At 27.5% G+C, this 22,262-nt stretch overlaps 1 protein-coding gene across 1 annotated transcript in view; it reads left to right on the plus strand.

Annotated features, from left to right (window-relative positions):
• The first annotated feature begins 8,842 nt into the window (after positions 1-8,842).
• Positions 8,843-22,262, plus strand: part of LOC140675829 (plastin-2-like) — a 52,406-nt gene continuing 38,986 nt past the window's right edge. The window contains exon 1 of the mRNA XM_072910441.1: positions 8,843-9,319. Coding sequence (XP_072766542.1) covers positions 9,269-9,319 — 51 coding nt within the window. The 5' untranslated portion in view covers positions 8,843-9,268. The remainder of the gene's footprint in view (positions 9,320-22,262) is intronic.

A 22,262-nucleotide genomic window follows, 5' to 3' on the forward strand; every position in this document is an offset into this window, starting at 1 on the left:
AAAAATTTGTGCAAATAAATATAAATCTTTTTGTGAATAACTATATAATTGTGTCTTCTTAATGATCTAATGTCGGTTTTCTTATTTATATATGTATGGTTTTCTGTATACAATTTTGGTGTAACACACAATGGTGCCTCGACAACTTGCCCCATAGTGAAGCAAATTGTTACAATTTGGTCGAGTTCAAAAATTAATATTTTCATAACAGTAGTTGTTCAAATGAAAAAAATATTTACAGATGCCTAAAAATGTGTTGGTTTGAATAAAAAAAAAATTAAATATTTTAGGTACTATAGGAATCTTATAAAAAGTCAAGAATTGATATTGTAACAACTAGCCCTGATCTCCTCTACACATTTTCAAATTTAATATTTGAAACTTAAGTGGTTTTTTTTTTATTTTAATAAGTGAAAAGCTTTAGAAAACGCCAACAATAAAAAAACTTATTTCAAAAAATTACAACTAAAATTTTTATCTGGAATTCTAAATAAAAACATTTAGAACAAGATGGAAAATGGGGAATTAAGGAATTGTAGTTTTATAAAATTTGAATAGATATCTTGTATTATCAAAGATTGATTGTAGGATATAAATATATATATAAAATATAATTATACTTTTTATACATATTATACATTTAAACATATTATACATAAAATATGTTTATATATTTTTTTCTCTTGTATAATTTCTCTGCCCGTATATACAGAGTATTTAAAAAATAAGTAGTTAAATTCTTTAAAAGCATGGATTTTTTTCTGGGATGCAGTATTTTATTTTATAAATAATTTTATTTTATATACCATTTATATTATATATAAATTTTCGCATAGAATATTTGGATATTGAAAAACAATATCCTTCGAGAGCAGATAAATCATATCTAGAAAGGAAAGAGCTTTGTACACTATTTATTAAAAATCTTGAATTTTTTCTAATATGGATTTAAAATAAAATAATAAATCAACGAAAGGGCCACTTTCTTCCATATAAAAAGGCCAATTTTCAAGTAGTTGCAACTTCCTTAAAAATAATTGGAATAAGATTTAAAAAAATTTCAAAACTTGAAATTTCTAGTTTAGAATATTTGGATATTAAATATTGATTTAGAATATTTGAATATTTTTACATGATCTTTAAGTAACAATTACGCTTTAAAAATGAATAATGAATGAAAAAACGATAAGAACATTTTAAAGTGCTAATTTTTCTCTTTGAATTGCTTTTTTAATTATTATTTATTGTTATTATTAATGATTACTACGATCATTTTTTTCACCAGTTATAAAGTTAATAGCTTGATTTTGCTTTAATAATAAATATCTCGGCGAAAAAAATAAACATTCGTTAAAAAAAAGAAATTAAAGCTAAAATTCTGCTTTTTAACACCCAATTAATGAAATTGTGCTAAGATTTTTTTTTAATTCGGTATTTTTGGACAAGCTTTGGAAAAATTTGTTCAATCGACGGACGTTGCTTTTTTACAATATCATTTTGTAACGAATAAAAAAAATTGAAATTCATTTAAAGATTGTAAAACTAGAAACTTCAAACTTTGAAACGGCTTTTTATTGATCTTATTTTAATTATTTTTAAGGAAGTTGCAACTACATGAAAATGACCTTTTTTTGCATAGAAGAAAGTGTCTCTTTAATTTTTTTTCATAGTGTATTATGCAAAATGATAGAGGAATTTTGACATTTTATGAAAAAGTTAACAAAGACAAAGAATTATATTACATCAATTATATTACACCATTGAATGTAATGTAAGAGGGATATCAAATTAATTTAATTAATAGAGAATCTATCGCAAACGTGAATGCAACAAGCCGTACACGAATATGTTACAATATGTTTCTTAGCGTACAATAAATATGTTTCATCTAAAATATTAGGTTAACAAAACAAAAATTCTTGATAATACGAATATTTTAATATAAATTGATAAGATGGAATGCTCGATAATTTTGATCTTGTGTGTTGAAAACGTAACACAGTGTACATATTTCTGACAGATAGGTGTAATACATATTTTCCAAAGCATTAGCCTCTAAGTTTCGATTTTTTTATATTTTTTTATTTCTCTTTCATATAACGATGTATATTTGTGTTTTTCATCATTTTAATATAAAATATTTTGTGTTTAACAATATTTAGTATTTTCAATTTCTTTGAATATAACGAGCGCTTTACCAAAGATATGCTTATATTCGAAAAAATTTATATACCGTTATCACAACATATTCATATATGTATATCTATATGTTATATCTGCATTATCGTACTATATCATATTAATCTGTATTATTGTATTATGTAATTACTCGTTAGATACCTAAGACAAGTGCCTATGACTTTGCGAGCTTGTCATGTTACATATGCACATACAAATATAACAAAATTGTTTTATAATCGGTAATAAATGTATTTTTAGAGAGAAATGTAATTTTTGCGTTGGATATTTTTGAGAGGACAGACATTTTTTCAAGAATTGGCTTACTAGTATGGTTATTATTGATTTATAAAATCTTTTTATACTTATTTTGTTAAAAATATTTGCATATTTTTTTTAAATATAGATTATTATTATTATTCTATTGGATATATGTGTTTTAGTCTTTTGTTTTGCTATAATCTTAATCAATGCGTAATTTATTTGGTATTATCATTTGTCATAAAAATACATATTGTGTAAAATGAAACAGTTCTATAATTTTCGATTGAAAACTCTAATAGATATAGCGATAAAGCTAAACCATTTTATGATAGGCCTTTATTATTATTTGTAGATCCGCTTCTTTCGATAAGAAAGCAATTTAAGTACCTACTTCTTAAGATTGTTATATGTATATATTATCACAAATGTTTTAAATCTATAATACGTCAATAAATCAATTAACGTCAAAGAAACTATTATATTTAATTCATGAAGGGCTATATATATATATTTCATATACTTTTAATTCTCTACTTTTTAATATGATACTTAGAATTAATCTAATTTCTCATTTTCTCAATATCTGCAATTATTGTCTTTTTTTGGTGTAATATTCTTTATTATTTCTTTATATTATTACCTATATATAGGGTAATTCAGACTACACGTTTTTCTTGAAAACGTCACAGGAAGTTACGGTAAAAAATTTCATTTCTAAACGATACTAAAGTATTTATTGGTGATGATATTAGTTTCATTTCTCAGGACACACAAATCGGAAATAAGTGCAACTGGGTTCAATTTCGAAATTTCAAATATAATAATATGGAAATATAAGTTGAATATAATTGGATAGAACTTTGAAAAAAAATAACTTTTATTAAAACTAAACTTAATTATACCTTACAGGTTAGGAAAAAAATGTTTGAATGTGTGCTGGATGTTTTTGCAATAATTTATTAAGCTAATGATTTTTATTATGAAATGTTAAGCAAAATTTACAAGCAACAAAAAAATAATAGGGTGATCCCATTAAAAAAAAGATAAATTTTATAAAATTAAAAAAAAGTCGAGTAAAAAATTTTTTTTACCTGCGCTTTGTTGCGAACTAAAAACAGTGAAAATTTTTATTGTTAACCTTTTTTATATTTCAACCAGTTGCGAGATATTTACTTGTCAGTACATTATTGACGAACACCCTAACAGTTTTATATCATTATATATAACTTGTGCTACATAATATGATATAAAAGAGTTTTATTTTTTTACTCGTTATTTTTTCGAGTTATGAAAATCATCTTAATTTTTTTTTAATAAAGCCGCTCTAATTTTTTTTATACGTATAAATAGATTCCTCACAATATTCAGCGTTAAAAGTTAGCACAAGATGGCAAAAAAATTGAATATTTTACAAAATATTTTATACTTTAATTTTATATATAATTTATATTATTAATTTTTTTATACATAATTTTATATAAATTAATGAGATCTCTTATTCTTATTCTTATTAATATTCATTTTTCGATTATCCCTAATATTTTTATGCATAGAGTGATGAGGAATCAATTAGTGTAAAAGAATACATAGTTGTTTTTAATAAAAAAATACGAGTATTATTCTTTATGATAATTATGTGTTTTTCTTTACACCAATTAATTTTTCTTATTTTGTAGATAAAAATATTGGAGGTAAAATAATCGAAAAATGAATATTACGAGATATTTCATAATTTATGTAAAATTATGTCAAATTAAAGTATAAAATATTCAATTTTTTGCTATCTTATCCTAACTTTTTACGCCGAATATTGTAGGGAATCAATTTATAAGGAAATCAGGGTGGTTAATTTAAAAAATTAAGATGACCTTCACAATTCCAAAAAGACATGAATAAAAAAATTTTTTTACATGCGGTTTATTGCAAACGAAAAACTTGTTTTGCGCAAATTTATTTCATTAAATTTTCTTGTAACTTCAAGCAGTTGTAACATATTTATCCAGACGCATTTATGGATACGGACGCTATGTATGTATAATAATATGCTGTATGTATACACATATTATTTTGCAACATTATAATAATGTAACAGAATATTATTGCAGTTATAATAATTTATAATAATATATAATACTATTATATGCGTATTCTTTTGTCTGCTGCTATGCGATAATCCAGATTTAATTAACTCATATTAAGTTTTTGCTCTAAAATGCATTTAAAGCTTACAAAAGATGGGTACTAACAATAAGTACTAATATAAAATCCAAAGTATATCTTTTTTGTTAGTTCAATTTCTTAATTATAATCTCAACAAATGTTTAATATTAAAATGTTAAATATTTAATATTTTCGATTATGTAACTAAAGAGTAATCAAATTAAATATTCTTTTGAATTACTCAATCAATCAGTACTTAAAGTGAAATAATTTCAAATTGTAATAAGTTATACTAGAGAATAACTAGATAATAATAATTTACTATTTATGCATTATGAATTAAGTTATATGAGTTATTAAAGTAAATTTTCGCTTAAGATTTCAAAACCAATTTTGGTTTATTGAAATTCTATTTTTTTATATACTTTATATATTGTAGATACTGTATTGAGAGAAACAGTCACTGTATTCTATGGAATATATTTTTTCAACAAATGAAGATTTCTTCATTTTCCATTTCGATTTAATATATTTGTTCATTAGAGAAATTATTTATTATTTATTATTAATATATTTATTTACGAAGAAATTATTTTGTTAACTGAATTATCAGTCATAAAAAGTCTAATTCAATTAATTTTGTTAAAAAAATATTTCGTTCAACTCATTTTTATTTTTCTATATTTCTAATTGTTGCTGATTAATAATTATCTAAATAATTAAGAAACATCTAATTCTAATTACAAGAAGGATGAACTAATTGAAAAATTTTTAGGTCTGATTAGTGATCGATCAAGTAATTAGAATTATATTTCATTCTGATTACTAATTGATCAAGTAATTGAAAAATTTTCAATTTTGTGAATAGTGATTAATAAAGTAATTGAAACACATACTTCCCAATCTACATAAATTGGCGAGAAGTGACTATATGAACGTTTCCCATGAGGTTCATGAAGTGAATTTATTTCAACTTACTTACAGTATGAGTTGCGATCTATCAGATTTTTTTATACTTGTACCGGCAAATAAATTTGTTTCCAAAATAACCTCATTATTGTAATGCATGTTTTAGTAGAGCGTTTTGACTGTATCTGAGATATTTTATTACGTGTATGATCAATTGACAGTTTGCATGATTTTGAAAAACAATTGTATTTTATAATTTATTTATAGTTTTAAGTGTAATTATTTTTTTCGTAACTTTTTAATGCAAATTAAGCGAGAAAATCAATAATAAAAATTACATTATTTGAAATTGTCGAATACGATCCGGAAACGACCGAGTCCTCTCGAACGCGATGTGACGTCACAGTGCAATATCTGCATTCGGGGAGACGCTAGTAGCGCTAAATAGCGTGAAATAGCGTCCCCAAACCTAACCAATATATACAGTGACAACACACTATTTTTATTTATTAAAATATCCAGTTATTGTGAAAGTAGGCAAAGGTAACACGTACAAAACCGGTTTTCTACCTCTATGTAAAAGTACAACAATTAAAACATCCAATAAATTTAAACGCTTCAAGAATGATCAAATATCGCAATACAGAATACAGAAAACAAAAACGTTTGAAACTATTGCACTGTGACGTCACGCACTCTAAACAATCAAAATCGTTTTCTCACAATTTAAATTTTATTACATTTTTTAATACCTTCCTATTGATTAAAATTTAAAATTTTCTTATAAATAAATTTATAATAATATATATTTAAATTACATATATAAAAAAATGTATTTTTTTAATGCAAACTACCTATTGCATTAATATTATTGCGCTGAAGAGAGCTTGAAATGTCAAGCCGAAACGTCCGCTTTTCGATGTGTTCTTTGTTATGATTGTTTCAATATATTGCGCCGTTTATTTTTATTATGTTAATATTATCGAATTAAACTTCATGTACATTTAAACATTCTTAATCTTATAAAAATAGTTCTCCATACCTTGTACCCATTCATTTTTTCAAAGTAATTGAAACTTTTTCATTTTTATTGTCGAATATTCAAGTAATAAAAAAGTTTTCTACTTTAATTATTGATTAATCAAATGTAAAAAAAATTTGACTTTGGTTACTGATTATTCAAATAATTGTTAATCAAAGTTGAAAATATTACTAAAAATACCGATGATGTCGATCTTTGGATATAACTATTACATGTTACATTTAAGAGTGGGAAATTACAATGAATCAATAACTTACCGATAACATTTATATATATATATATATATATATATATATATATATGTATTACTCTTTGTGACATTTCGTTTTATTACTCTTATATAATCCCAGACAGCACAGTGATGTTTTATATACATATTAAAAATGTACATATTGGATGTTTCTTACGTATTTAAACATCCAGACTGAAGCCTTTTTAAGACATTTTAAAGATATTCAGTGTTACTTTTCTAGATATCCGAAAAGTCCATTTTAAGGACGAAAACAGACCAACATTGGACCTGTTTCAAACATTAAAAAACTTTTTAAAATAGGTAGAGAGGTAGAGTATTGTTCAATTTTAATACATATTAGAGTTAATTTTCGTAATTCATTTCATGACCATTTTTAATCTATTATTGACGTTTTCACCTTTAAATTCATTCAAATCAATTAATTATATCAAAATGCTTTGTAATTCTATTTAGAATTGATTGTCATTAATAATATAATAAATTATATATGTATTTAAGTTATATAGAAATTTCGATTTTGTCAAATAGGCAGTAAAACGGACTATTTCCACTTCAACCGACCAGTTCTAAATAATCTATTTCACGTTTTGAATCTCTTGTTGAGATTATATATTAGAAATTAAACTGATACAAAAGACATACTTTAAATTTCATATTTAGTATAGTATCTGTTCTTTGCTTTATATACATTTTATGAAAACTTGAATACGAGTTAATCTGAGCGCGCGGCGTAGTAGCAAGCAAAAAAAAAACACGTATAATATATATATATATATATATCCAAAATTGTTAATTTTACTACGCGCATAACCATTCTTAAATTTGTATATTTGTTGCTGGGTATTGATCATGTAACTTTTTCCTTAGGGCAGAAACGTGAAAAGTAAAAAGTTTCACATGAATTTTCTATGATCAGCTACGATTTCACGCGATCCTGTAAATGTCTTTGGGATGTCTTTTGGACATATTTTGAATATACGTATTGTCTCTTTTTTGAGGTTTTTTATCCGCTATTGTTATTTATTCATTTAGACACAAACACTTTAATTAGATACTTAGAATGAATTACTCTAATTAGAATATCTTTATTAGATACAAAAAAAATTAATAACAGTTTCATACGAATTCTTAAAAATTCTTTTTATAAATACGTAAAATGGACATTTTTAAGACGTCTAAATATAAATGTATTTTGAACGTCCAATGTATATTTTTAAAACGTTTACATTATATCCATGGACATTTGGACTAAATAAAAATCAAAATTGGACGTCCAATAAACATTTTGTGCTATCTGGGATATATTAATATAATCTAATCGTTTTTTGAGATATAACTTATACAGTTTTTCTATTTATAATTTTCACGTTACAATATAAATACATGTACAGTGTTCTGTAATAACCGCTCGTGCAGGTAGAATGAGTTAAACGAGAAGTGATATGGTTATAACCGGACATCCTATGTATGAGAAGGTTTGATAAGTAATAATTCTACAAATAATTTTATTGAGTATACTTGTTATAAACAGTATTTTGCGTAAATAACGTTGAAATCATCTAGCTAAATAAGATAAGATAAGACAAAATTTTATTTTAATGTCAGATAAGATAGATGAATTATTTTAAATTTGTCTAGATAATAATATAATAATATAAAAAAATAAAATTATAAAACATCTTATTTATATGATTTTAAGATAATATTGCTATAAAAAAATCTGTTTAAATTTTTAAGTTGCTTTAAAATTAAGAAGAAAATGAAAACATAATCATGAGAAGCATGTTGCTAGTGTCTGGCAGATTATCTAGATAATTTCATAATTTATTGAGATAATCATCTAGATAACAGAAAATACTGGTATAAATGTAGAGATTTAGTGTAAGAATGTTCTCTACAAAGTGTGAAAATTCGGGGACGATTTATGTCAGCCAGTCAAATTGACGCTGGGTGTTTCGGGAAAGCTCGTGCATTCTCGGAGTCAGTCGGAGACCGGTTGTGTGTGTGCGCGCCTATCTTCTCTCTGTATATTTCTCATTCCTAATTCCTACGTCAGTGTTCGCTGCGACTCCGAACGAGTGGGTTGTCGTTGCGCGTTTAACTTTGGCTGACTGATTCCAGAGTCTCAAACACATTTTTTTTTCCAAAACGCGGCAGTTGAGCTGTTCCCTAGTATCGGTATCAGATATCGCGCAATATTCGTGTTCGTGCGACGATATTGAGTAAGAAAATTGCCCATTGTGAGTGCCATCGCACGTTGCGCGCCGCATTGTGTCACGGTGTGTACTGAGTATATACGCGAGAGGGACAGACGGTTGAAAGAGGAAGTGAGAGAGAGGGAGAGGTCGAGAGAGAGAAAGAAAGGTTGAGCCGGGCGGGCGTGAAAGAGTGACAGAGAAGCATCGACCGGGGTCGCCGTCGCGGAGAAAGGAAAGACGGAAGGATTATATATTCGGACAAACATGGCCACTGCGATCGACGACCGGCAGGAGCTATTGGAGCAATTTCAAGCGGTACGTATCCTCGTGAAAAATCCGCGTTTCTTCGATCTAATAGCATACTTTTCTTTCATCCTTTTTTCGCGGTTAGCACGCGGTTTCTTATCGATCGCCGGTGGAAACCTACCTTCACACAAGGTTGCGTTCCAAAATTCACTCCCTGGAGTAGAGTAGTATTTGATTGACCAATCACGGGACAAGGAATTTTTGTTTCTCTCGTCCTGATTAGTCAATTTAACGCTACTCTACTCCGAGAAATAAATTTTGAAACACAACCTTGCGGAAGCCGCCGCCGGTTGTCACCGCCCTCTCAGTAGAATAGGTGCTGATCGGCGCCTCCTGCGCACCTGTGTGAATCAGAGCTGTAATCGAGAACGTCCTTTAAGATGAATCATATCTCGCGCCAGGTCATTCAGTGAAGTTGAATATGCCGATATATTTATTCCAAGCTGTAAGCGAAATTGCGTATTTTCCGATCATAAAAAATGTTATGTCGGAGATACATATATGAAATTGTTGAAATGATTGAAGAGAGATTTGCTTTAATAAATGTTAAATAATTTTATTTATTAAAAAATTTCATTTACTAAAGAACAATTTAAAAAATATATATAGCAAAAATATATTAAAAGTAATAAAAAGATTACTATAAAAATTAAAAAACCTAGATTGATCTTTACATAACCTTGATATCTGCATCTAAAGTCAAATCAACCATCTTATGTCTCCTTCAAAGTCACAAAACTTTTGTAGGAAACATGTTTCGATGGAAGACCCGGTTTCTGCGAAAAATATGATGAACTTTTTATTAAATACACTCTGTATATATTCAATATTTATACAAAACTAAATTTTGAAATCAATAAATAACAGAGAAATCATGTAATTTTAATATAAAATATACTTTTATTATCTTATATTTAAATAAATTGCATAATATAACATTTAAATAGCTCGATCAAATTTAAATTTGAAATTTAAATTAAATTTAAAATTAAATTATTTAAATAATGTAAATAATTTAACATTATTGAATACATACATTATTGTGAATAATGTAACTTAATTATTATTATAATTCAAATTGTTCTTAAATAAGTTATTTAAATTTAAATTTAATTATATTTTCAATTTTTATGTTTTGTAAAGAATTTTGACTTTATTAAATTGTATAATGTTAAACAATACAATTAATTAAGCTATTAGTTAATATTACAAACAAACATATTATACATTTAGAGTTCATGTGTAGCATGGCACAGCAATTTGTAAAAGTTTGATCAATGCACTTTTCGTCACAATGCATCTTTGAACGATACAGTTGAATACAATTTTACGATATGAATTAAATATTACTAAACATTGATAGTATGATTTACACGTGGAGATGTAGCGATGTATATACTTGGTTGATCTAATAATATTTTTTTTGAAACTGTTGGCAATTGTAAACATATTATAGATTGTGATATCGATAAAAGAAACAATAAGGCTTATTGAATCTGAGATAACAAAAAATTTTATAATAATTAATAAGTAATAGTTTTATCGATATCATAAGTTTAATTAGTAGTAATTCGAAAACTATGTATTAGCTCAATTTCTGATTGCGAGAAAAAACTCAAATAATATTATATTTTGCAGTTTTATGAAATAATTCACACGTGATACACAAATTAGAGATAACAATTGTCACTTTATAGTTTAGAAGTCCAAGTCTACATTTTATATATTGTAAAGTAAATTAGGTGGGAATAAGGGGTGGCAGGAAAGATAGCCTATCTTTGTATGTAAACATTCTCCAATCGTAGCTTCCTTTTTTGGCGATATTTGTTCTTTATGTTATCATATTTTATCTCGTGTAGATAAATCAGAAAAACCACAGATATATTAACTACAGCTTTTGCTAGTATGAGTTTTGTTGCTACTCGATTGTATTCTATTCTTTGTGACAGACTTTTCACGGTTGATCGACTGTGAGCACGTAACTGTTCGTTTCCGAAAGCATTTTCTTTTTTTATTACTGATTCTGATTGCTTTCGAAAGGTAACCTGGCTCTGAATATAACTGTCTGATAACATACAATTTTTTATGGTCTGAAATAATATCGAGAAGTAGGTCGTTATTAAATTGTTAAATGATATAATAATAATAAATGTATCTCTATGTTTAGTAATCTATTTTTTAGTCCATTTATGACGAACGTCCTATTTTCTTGTGATAGAAATTTTATTATAAATGAAACGATTTTAATGATGAATATCACAAAATTGAATGTGACTATTAATGCATCTATAAATTATAAGCTATTTAATGATTTTAGAATTAATCTGTGTGTGAGACTTTTAAAACATAAAAATAATGATAATTTAATTAAATTTTTTTATATTATGATTATGTAGGCTTTTTGATGCGAGTTATAATATAAAATATTTTAATCATATAATTATAGAGGGTGTTTCAAAAGGTAAGGTCAACCAAGTAGGAGGTGAAAAAGGACATTGAGCAAAACAAATAATGTTAATGAACTTTTTCGTTTTGGCTATAAGGTGACCTTGACCTGACCTTGGCGACGCCACTCAGGATCATACTAATCCTACTACATAATGAATCACTTAAAACCCAATAACTTTTGTATGAAACATTTCTTTCGAAATTGCGTATTTTTCGAGAAAATATTTCGAAAAATACGCAATATATATATCATGTAATTTTGCAACTATATGTTATAAGTCATGATTATCTATACTTTGACATTTCTACTACGAAAAAAATCAGGTTCGGAATATATTGTATAATTAATACAGTTTTATGCCAGGTCAATGGGGATGTCATAATTATTAATTGTTCAGCCGACTTTTTACGAGAAAGTGGATATTTCTTAAATGTACACTTGTGCAGTTGCATCGAGTATTGATTGGTTTTTAGGTTGTCGTAGGTTTTATACGAAATTTTTAGGACCTTTTAAAGTTAGCGTACTCTTTATGATACCGGTTTATCGAATCCCGCGTGACTTCAAGACAAACAATGAGTTTGCTACGGTATGCGCGAAAACATTTAATCAGCTTGCATTGGAATATCGGCATATTATATACAGGACGTAATTAAATTTCGCGATAAATTATCCGTTTTGTAATTATAATTTTCGTTTTTCGCGAATTAAGCTTTAAAATCGTAAATAGGCGAAACTATTTTTTATTTTTAATATTTATTTGATTTTACTTTAATAAGTTTTAATTAAGGGGATACCGAAGTACCGACCGAGTTCTAACCTAACAAAAAAATAATAAAAGTTGCAATTTATATACATAAAATAAAATAGGTTTTCCCTTCTCAGAATTGTATAAAAGAATATTTGTCAACTTTTAGAAATGAACTTAGAATGTTGTGCAGTACAACATTTGTTTTTAAAGGAATACTTTTTTTCTAGGCTTCTAAGTTCATTTCTAAAAGTTGACAAATATTCTTTTATACAATTCTGAGAGGGGAAAACCTATTTTATTTTATGTATATAAATTGCAACTTTTATTATTGTTTTGTTAGGTTAGAACTCGGTCGGTACTTCGGTATCCCCTTAAGATCTTTTAGTTATATATATATATATATATATATATATATATATATATGATATATTTTTAATGTTAAGAAATATAAGTATTTTTTTCATCATGTTTATGCGAATATGTATAATAAAATTAGGAGAACGAAAATGAAGGCTGCGTCTTGAAAATAATGACCTTGTGTTACTGTGAACGAGATAGTGGAATTGTTCTTTTCCGCCGCGATCATACTGTCGAGAAAGTCTTCAATTATCTTATTGATCGCATTACCGGTATACGAGAGGCACAACCCCTTCCTACATCCTGCATGATAAAATTGTATGCGATGTATAAGGGCCATTTTAAGAGCGTGTCACCCCCGTGATGCGCGCGTGATGAATCATCATCACGTTTCAAAAGTCGATAAAATACAATACGATATGTTACTTGCGGGCATAGATTATTTTTTCTTTCTGTACACGAGAAATACTCTTCGGAAAGAAATAAATAATGATTCATAACTATTATAATAAATGAATGATAACGACAGCAAGCATAAATGAAAAATATATTATTTCACTTATGCTTGTTACCATATTTATTTCTAACACGAAATTTTTTATCTTAAAGTTTAAAAAAATATTACCTTAAAAAAAATAATACTTTTTTACCTTAAACTTTAAAAAAAAAATATTAAAATAATATTTTAATATTTTTTTCCCTTTTTTTAATCCAACTTTTTTCCGATTAATTATTTTTTTCTCTTTTTATATAAAAATTGTATCTCTTATAAATACATATTACAATACATGTATATACAATGCATTCAAGAGTGTTTTTTCAATGGATTATCCGTCACTCTTTCGTTCTTAATGGGATGATTCTTAATCCTTATTCATTCGATCATATACTTTTTACGCTGTAGGCATCATCACGCGAGATGCATATTCAAATACTGGATTAGGGATTTTAAATATTCACATTAAAAAAAATCTAATTGTGTAAATAAATAAATGAATACATTAATGGTGCTTAATTTACAATGCAAAAAACAGATAAACATGAATTTTATAAGCATGTAGTTTTTCCACATTGATATCATCTTCGATAACATAAAAATAAGAAGGTGGCTTGCATGTTACACTTTTTTTAACGTTTAGATTTGACTTTCAATCAGGTAATTTAAACAATTTTTTAACTAAAATTTATTTTAAAATTATATATTATTTAATAAAGATTATATGATACAGATAATAACATATATTTAATATTAATGATTGTTAATTTATTGAATAACTCGATTTATTTAATAACTTTTGAAGTTTAATTTCTCTCTTTAGTCTCTAATATTTTCATAATTTTTAACTAAATTTTTATAATATTTACAAACTTTTAACTAAATTTTCATTAATGATTTGCCATTATCACTTGTAATAAAACCATTCTATGAACACACGTGCAATATTTTCTTGAATATATCTTTCTTTCAAATATCATTTTTTATTGAAAATGGCATAACGCAATAAAATATATCTTGAATTGTTGATGATGAAAGAGCTAGATGCGGAATAAAGTCGAAGTGTATGCACGAATTCGAGCTTTCAGAACTCGCATTTCGCTCGTATTTCCTGTCTGATATTTGCTTCTGGAATTTCGCACTTTATTTGCTAGCGAAGGCAATTCACCGTGTCAGTATGATGACTTTTTTTCGTGTCGCACCGTCGAATCGACATTAAAATATTCAAAGCATTAAGATGATGATTATATCTCGAATTATGGTTGTTAAAATTAAATCGTTCTATTTATTTACATATTTGTATATATTTTTTATGTTTATTTATATTACTAATGATATGAGAAAAATATATATTAAAAATGTATATGTATGTGTATATATATATATATATATATATATATATATATATATATATATATACTTATATCTAATATTATTTATTTATAATATATTTACAATATAATTATATATTAGTTATATAATAATATATAATTATTTTTATTATATATATATATATATAAAATAAACAAATTTTATTGTACAATATTATTATTATTTTTCTATTCCCTAATTTTTTATAATGAAAAAATTTAAATTTATATATATATATATAATATAATTTTATATTATATATTATATATGAGATATACATATGGATAGTTATTGCTTGTATATTGCTCACGCTAGAGCTATAACAGAGTGTGCACATGCAAAAAGATTACTCCAGAATAAATAGGAGCACGTGTTACAAGCGGCCACCCGAAGCGCGTCGAGTCACTGCGTTGGCACGTGCCATTCTTTTCTTATCCAGTAACCGCGTTGGTCTTTCCGTAAAAACAGTAAAAGACCAACTGCTGCGAATAAGTAGCGTTCAGTTTACCCGATATATACACGTGATTATAACGAGAATAAAAATATTGTCGAAAATATACGACAGTATAATTTTACATATTTTTGTTATCTGACAATGAGTTTTAAAACTTTTTGTAGGCGTGCGAAATTTTATTTGTTAATTAACTTGGATTTTTTTTTGTTTTATTTGATTCAAGATTTTCAGTTTCTAGATTTTTTTCTTTCGCTAAGGTAATTAAAACGATATTTAAAAGTAAAAGTACAGACGTTATTAACAGATGCATTTCATGCGTCGGAGATTCTTGAGATATTGCGAGTCAAAGACTATTTCATAGCTTCACAAGCATGAAATTAATGCGGAATCGTCCACTGATATTTTACGCGCAAGAAATATTTCACGCATTTTCAATTAAAACGGAATGATTTGATAAAATAGTGCCAGAAAATGGGAATTAAATATCTTTAATATTTTCATAATGCTTTAAATTAATGCATTTTTATTAGAATTTAAATTAATACATTTATTAATTTATTAATTAATACATTTATATTAATGTTAGGGGAAATATATTATTAATGGTATAAATAATTTGTCAAAAAAATATGTTGAGTGTATTATTAAAAATTATTGTGATATCATTCCTCTCTTTTTTAGCTCTTCCTATTTACAAATATAACTTCAAAATTCTTGCAAATTTTATACTAGTGCGTCAATGTCGGGACATTATTGCATTGTACGTTTATTTTGATAACGAGAAATGAGATAAGAAACAATTTGTTTATATCTGCAAAAATAATACATTATTTTGTGCATATTTATATGCATATCTGTGCGTTTTAGGATATTCCTTGAATTTTTGCAGAACGAGTCAATTTGCATAAACAGATGGAGTTGTTGTAAAGACTGTTTTTCTTATCATTAGAAGAATAATAATGCTACTACTATTCAATTGTTGCTCAAGTAAGTACGTTGTTACAACCATGCTACAATTGTTATGTAATTGTACGACGCTGGTATAGTAAATGGGTCGTGCAATCGACTGTTTAAAAGTAAGATCGTTATGCAACTGCACCTAGGTCGCCTGTAATGTACATACATATTACATATATATATATATTTTATCAATCAGTGGTTCTCAATATCTCCTTCGAAAATCTGGAATTCTCTTTCCGGAAATTTCTTTTCTTTTAATCAGAAAATTATCATCGAATTTTTTGGGACACAGAATTTAAAAAAAAATTTTCTTTAGTAATTTTGTTCTTATATTGTAAGCAATCGGTCTGATTGATCAAGTTGTGAATTATAAATGTATTTAAAATATATTATAAATGTATATATGGTGCTTTATTGACAATGCAAAAACAGACAAGCATGAATTTTATAAGCACGCAGATCCAGTTTTTTCCACATTGATATCATCTTCGATGACATAAAAATAAGAAGGCGGCTTGCATGTTACATTTTTTTAACATAATATTTTTTTCTGTTTTTACATATTCATTAAAATTTTTACATATTATTAACATTTATACATTTAAATGTCTTAATAAAATACTGAATATGCAATACACATTTTTCATTGTAATTTTTAACCCTTTGAAGCACGAATGTTCGTATTATTAATTTTTTTGAAATTTTACATCTGAAAGTTTTATGAGTTTTATGATCATGAATTTAAAGTCAGAAATAAAATAAAAAAAATAAAACTAAAAAAAATTATATTTAGGTCTGCCAAATTGTACCATTTTGGTTTGACCGTTTTGAATTAAAAAATTTGGTAATTCTGATCCCAAATTTGGATTCAGTGACTCAAAAAATCTTCAGATTGTAAGAGATTATCAAATTATTTATTTGAATTTACAATATAAAATATTGATTTTTCAGTTATTATAAAAAACAATGAAGCGGAAAAATCTGAAAAAATTCTTAAAAATACTTCGGAATGTCCTGAATAATTTTTTAAATTATCGTTTTGATATTAATAATAGTTTAGAAGAAAATGAATTTTTTTTATAAAAAGCACAAATTTTGACTATTTATTTATTTTTTATAATAATTACATAAATGAATTTTTTATAATAATTATAAAAATGTATTTTTTATAATAATTATATAAAATGTACGGTTACCTACTTTTTTATTACACTTGTTCATGTGCTAAAGGTTCTGGAAAAAACAAAAAAAACCAACTGAACATCAAGAAATTCATTAAAATAATTAGACACTGAACAGAAAAGATTGAGTGACACATCATATCGCAAAGGATTAATGCAAAAAATGTAAGTGTTATGCAAGTGAAAAATGTTTATTTTACGAAAGCCATTTAATTATTTTCAATATCAAATCTAACATTAAAAAGTTATTTTTCTTTTGTGATATCTTGATAAAAACCATTAAAAATGCACATAATAAAAAACTTATTAAAAAGTTTTTTAATTTTAAGCATTTAAACATTTTCTAATTTTATCTGAAATTTTGAACAAAAATACTTAGAAGATGAAGGAAATTTTATTTTATCTTTTTACAAGATTGAAGACATCCTATGACTAATTATTTTGAAGATGACATCGATTCTATGCAGTTTAATTATATATGTATGTGCATTATTTATGAAAAAAAGCTTTTATTCATGATATTATAGTTGTTAAAAAAATAAAATAAAATCTTAAAAATACACTACTAACATAAGATTCTCGCGTTGTTTCTTGATAGCGGTCAGATTAATAGCGGTAGTTAAAGTGCAACAATGTATGATAAGTTTGGTAGTGAATCATTCTTGATGTTATATTTAATAATAATTTTTTTTATAGCTTTGAAATTAAGTATATAATAAAAAAGTACCTTAAAGTTAAATACGCAAATGTTTACATAATAAAAAGAATATTTAAAATATTAAATGAAACATATGTGTATGTTATAATCATTATCATAAATATTATTATAATTATTATCAGTAAAAGAATTATAATTTTAATTATAATTTTTAATTAGAACGTTTACAAGAGAGAAAGAGAGGGAGTTTATTTTTGTGTAGAATTAATTTTATATGAAAAAAAAACAACAGGAACTATAAAAGAACAAATTTTTTTGCTGTTTTAATTTGTTATACTTCTTAACACATTTATATATACAGGGTGATTCTAAATAAGTATGAAAAATTGTAAAATATGATTCTTTATCGAAAATTAAGGAGGATCTTTCATAACTATATATTTTCATGTTTTTAGTTATAAAGTTATACTCTTTAAAAGAAGAGCTGAAGATTAGGTTTTTATTTTTTTATTAAATTTTGGACAAGTTTCAGAAATTTTAATTAAATTTTCAATTTTTTGTAGACATTTTTCACTAGTAAAAAGGATATTTAATAATATTTTTTTTAATCCTCTCGTATAGTTACATAAAGCTGTACATGATAATGTATTTTAGTTTTTCTAATTTTTAACATTTTTTAATTAATTAATTTTAAAAAATTATTAATTTTACGAAAAAATAAATTAAGGGAATCATGCTTTTTAACGTATATTTTTAGATGATCACATTCTGGTCCGTTAAAAAATGTTAATAAAAAATTATTAAAATCAAAAAGAGATGTAAGAATATATAAATTTATATAAAGAATCTGTAATTTTCGACAAAGAATCATCTCCTAAATTTTTTTTTTTAATCACTTTATATGCATATGCATATGTATATGTATGTGTAGGTGTCTCAACACCTTTTAATAACAACCGATGTGAACCTGGCGCCCGACTTTATGAAAAAAAAAAATTAATAATATAGTTCGTTTGTACGTCGTTTGTACCTGTTTGTACCACACTTTTTTTCGTTTGTACCTCAACCGGTTCGGAAATAAAAAATAATCAAAAAATGGCCAGCGCTCGACTTTAAGATATTTTAATTTCATTAATGCCATTCGATAGAGAATCGTTTGTACCTGTTTGTACCTTTTTTCAAATCGTTTGTACCTCAACCGGTTCGGAAATACGACCATTTTTAGTTTTAGAGTAACGCTATACCGATATTTCCGCTATTTTTTTAGATATCGCGAAACGGCCAACGGGGTTCGAAAGAGAATCGTTTGTACCTGTTTGTACCTTTTTTCAAATCGTTTGTACCTCAACCGGTTCGGAAATACGGCCATTTTTAGTTTTAGAGTAACGCTATACCGGTATTTCCGCTATTTTTTTAGATATCGCGAAACGGCCAACGGGGTTCGATAGAGAATCGTTTGTACCTGTTTGTACCTTTTTTCAAATCGTTTGTACCTCAACCGGTTCGGAAATACGGCCATTTTTAGTTTTAGAGTAACGCTATACCGGTATTTCCGCTATTTTTTTAGATAACGCGAAACGGCCAACGGGGTTCGATAGAGAATCGTTTGTACCTGTTTGTACCTTTTTTCAAATCGTTTGTACCTCAACCGGTTCGGAAATACGGCCATTTTTAGTTTTAGAGTAACGCTATACCGGTATTTCCGCTATTTTTTTAGATATCGCGAAACGGCCAACGGGGTTCGATAGAGAATCGTTTGTACCTGTTTGTACCTTTTTTCAAATCGTTTGTACCTCAACCGGTTCGGAAATACGGCCATTTTTAGTTTTAGAGTAACGCTATACCGGTATTTCCGCTATTTTTTTAGATATCGCGAAACGGCCAACGGGGTTCGATAGAGAATCGTTTGTACCTGTTTGTACCTTTTTTCAAATCGTTTGTACCTCAACCGGTTCGGAAATACGGCCATTTTTAGTTTTAGAGTAACGCTATACCGGTATTTCCGCTATTTTTTTAGATATCGCGAAACGGCCAACGGGGTTCGATAGAGAATCGTTTGTACCTGTTTGTACCTTTTTTCAAATCGTTTGTACCTCAACCGGTTCGGAAATACGGCCATTTTTAGTTTTAGAGTAACGCTATACCGGTATTTCCGCTATTTTTTTAGATATCGCGAAACGGCCAACGGGGTTCGAAAGAGAATCGTTTGTACCTGTTTGTACCTCTTTTCATTTCGTTTGTACCTCAACCGGTTCGGAAATACAGCGATTTTCAAGTTTTGAAATTAACGCTAAACTCGTATTTCCGCTATTTTTTTAGATATCGCAAAACGGCCAACGGGGTTCGATAGAGAATCGTTTGTACCTGTTTGTACCTTTTTTCAAATCGTTTGTACCTCAACCGGTTCGGAAATACGGCCATTTTTAGTTTTAGAGTAACGCTATACCGGTATTTCCGCTATTTTTTTAGATATCGCGAAACGGCCAACGGGGTTCGAAAGAGAATCGTTTGTACCTGTTTGTACCTCTTTTCATTTCGTTTGTACCTCAACCGGTTCGGAAATACAGCGATTTTCAAGTTTTGAAATTAACGCTAAACTCGTATTTCCGCTATTTTTTTAGATATCGCAAAACGGCCAACGGGGTTCGATAGAGAATCGTTTGTACCTGTTTGTACCTTTTTTCAAATCGTTTGTACCTCAACCGGTTCGGAAATACGGCCATTTTTAGTTTTAGAGTAACGCTATACCGGTATTTCCGCTATTTTTTTAGATATCGCGAAACGGCCAACGGGGTTCGAAAGAGAATCGTTTGTACCTATTTGTACCTCTTTTCATTTCGTTTGTACCTCAACCGGTTCGGAAATACAGCGATTTTCAAGTTTTGAAATTAACGCTAAACTCGTATTTCCGCTATTTTTTTAGATATCGCAAAACGGCCAACGGGGTTCGATAGAGAATCGTTTGTACCTGTTTGTACCTTTTTTCAAATCGTTTGTACCTCAACCGGTTCGGAAATACGGCCATTTTTAGTTTTAGAGTAACGCTATACCGGTATTTCCGCTATTTTTTTAGATATCGCGAAACGGCCAACGGGGTTCGAAAGAGAATCGTTTGTACCTATTTGTACCTCTTTTCATTTCGTTTGTACCTCAACCGGTTCGGAAATACAGCGATTTTCAAGTTTTGAAATTAACGCTAAACTCGTATTTCCGCTATTTTTTTAGATATCGCAAAACGGCCAACGGGGTTCGATAGAGAATCGTTTGTACCTGTTTGTACCTTTTTTCAAATCGTTTGTACCTCAACCGGTTCGGAAATACGGCCATTTTTAGTTTTAGAGTAACGCTATACCGGTATTTCCGCTATTTTTTTAGATATCGCGAAACGGCCAACGGGGTTCGATAGAGAATCGTTTGTACCTGTTTGTACCTTTTTTCAAATCGTTTGTACCTCAACCGGTTCGGAAATACGGCCATTTTTAGTTTTAGAGTAACGCTATACCGGTATTTCCGCTATTTTTTTAGATATCGCGAAACGGCCAACGGGGTTCGAAAGAGAATCGTTTGTACCTGTTTGTACCTCTTTTCATTTCGTTTGTACCTCAACCGGTTCGGAAATACGACTATTTTTAGTTTTAGAGTTAACGTTATTTTATATATATATATATAATTACATTTATAATTCATTATAAATTATATATCTTTATTATAAAGAAATGAACCCCGTTGGCCGTTTCGCGATATCTAAAAAAATAGCGGAAATACGAGTTTAGCGTTAATTTCAAAATTCGAAAATCGCTGTATTTCCGAACCGGTTGAGGTACAAACGAAATGAAAAGAGGTACAAACAGGTACAAACGATTCTCTTTCGAACCCCGTTGGCCGTTTCGCGATATCTAAAAAAATAGCGGAAATACCGGTATAGCGTTACTCTAAAACTAAAAATGGTCGTATTTCCGAACCGGTTGAGGTACAAACGAAATGAAAAGAGGTACAAACAGGTACAAACGATTCTCTATCGAACCCCGTTGGCCGTTTCGCGATATCTAAAAAAATAGCGGAAATACGAGTTTAGCGTTAATTTCAAAATTCGAAAATCGCTGTATTTCCGAACCGGTTGAGGTACAAACGAAATGAAAAGAGGTACAAACAGGTACAAACGATTCTCTATCGAACCCCGTTGGCCGTTTCGCGATATCTAAAAAAATAGCGGAAATACGAGTTTAGCGTTAATTTCAAAATTCGAAAATCGCTGTATTTCCGAACCGGTTGAGGTAC

This window comes from Anoplolepis gracilipes, unplaced genomic scaffold, assembly GCF_047496725.1.
Source record: "Anoplolepis gracilipes unplaced genomic scaffold, ASM4749672v1 Contig21, whole genome shotgun sequence".
Classification (NCBI taxonomy): Eukaryota; Metazoa; Arthropoda; class Insecta; order Hymenoptera; family Formicidae; genus Anoplolepis; species Anoplolepis gracilipes.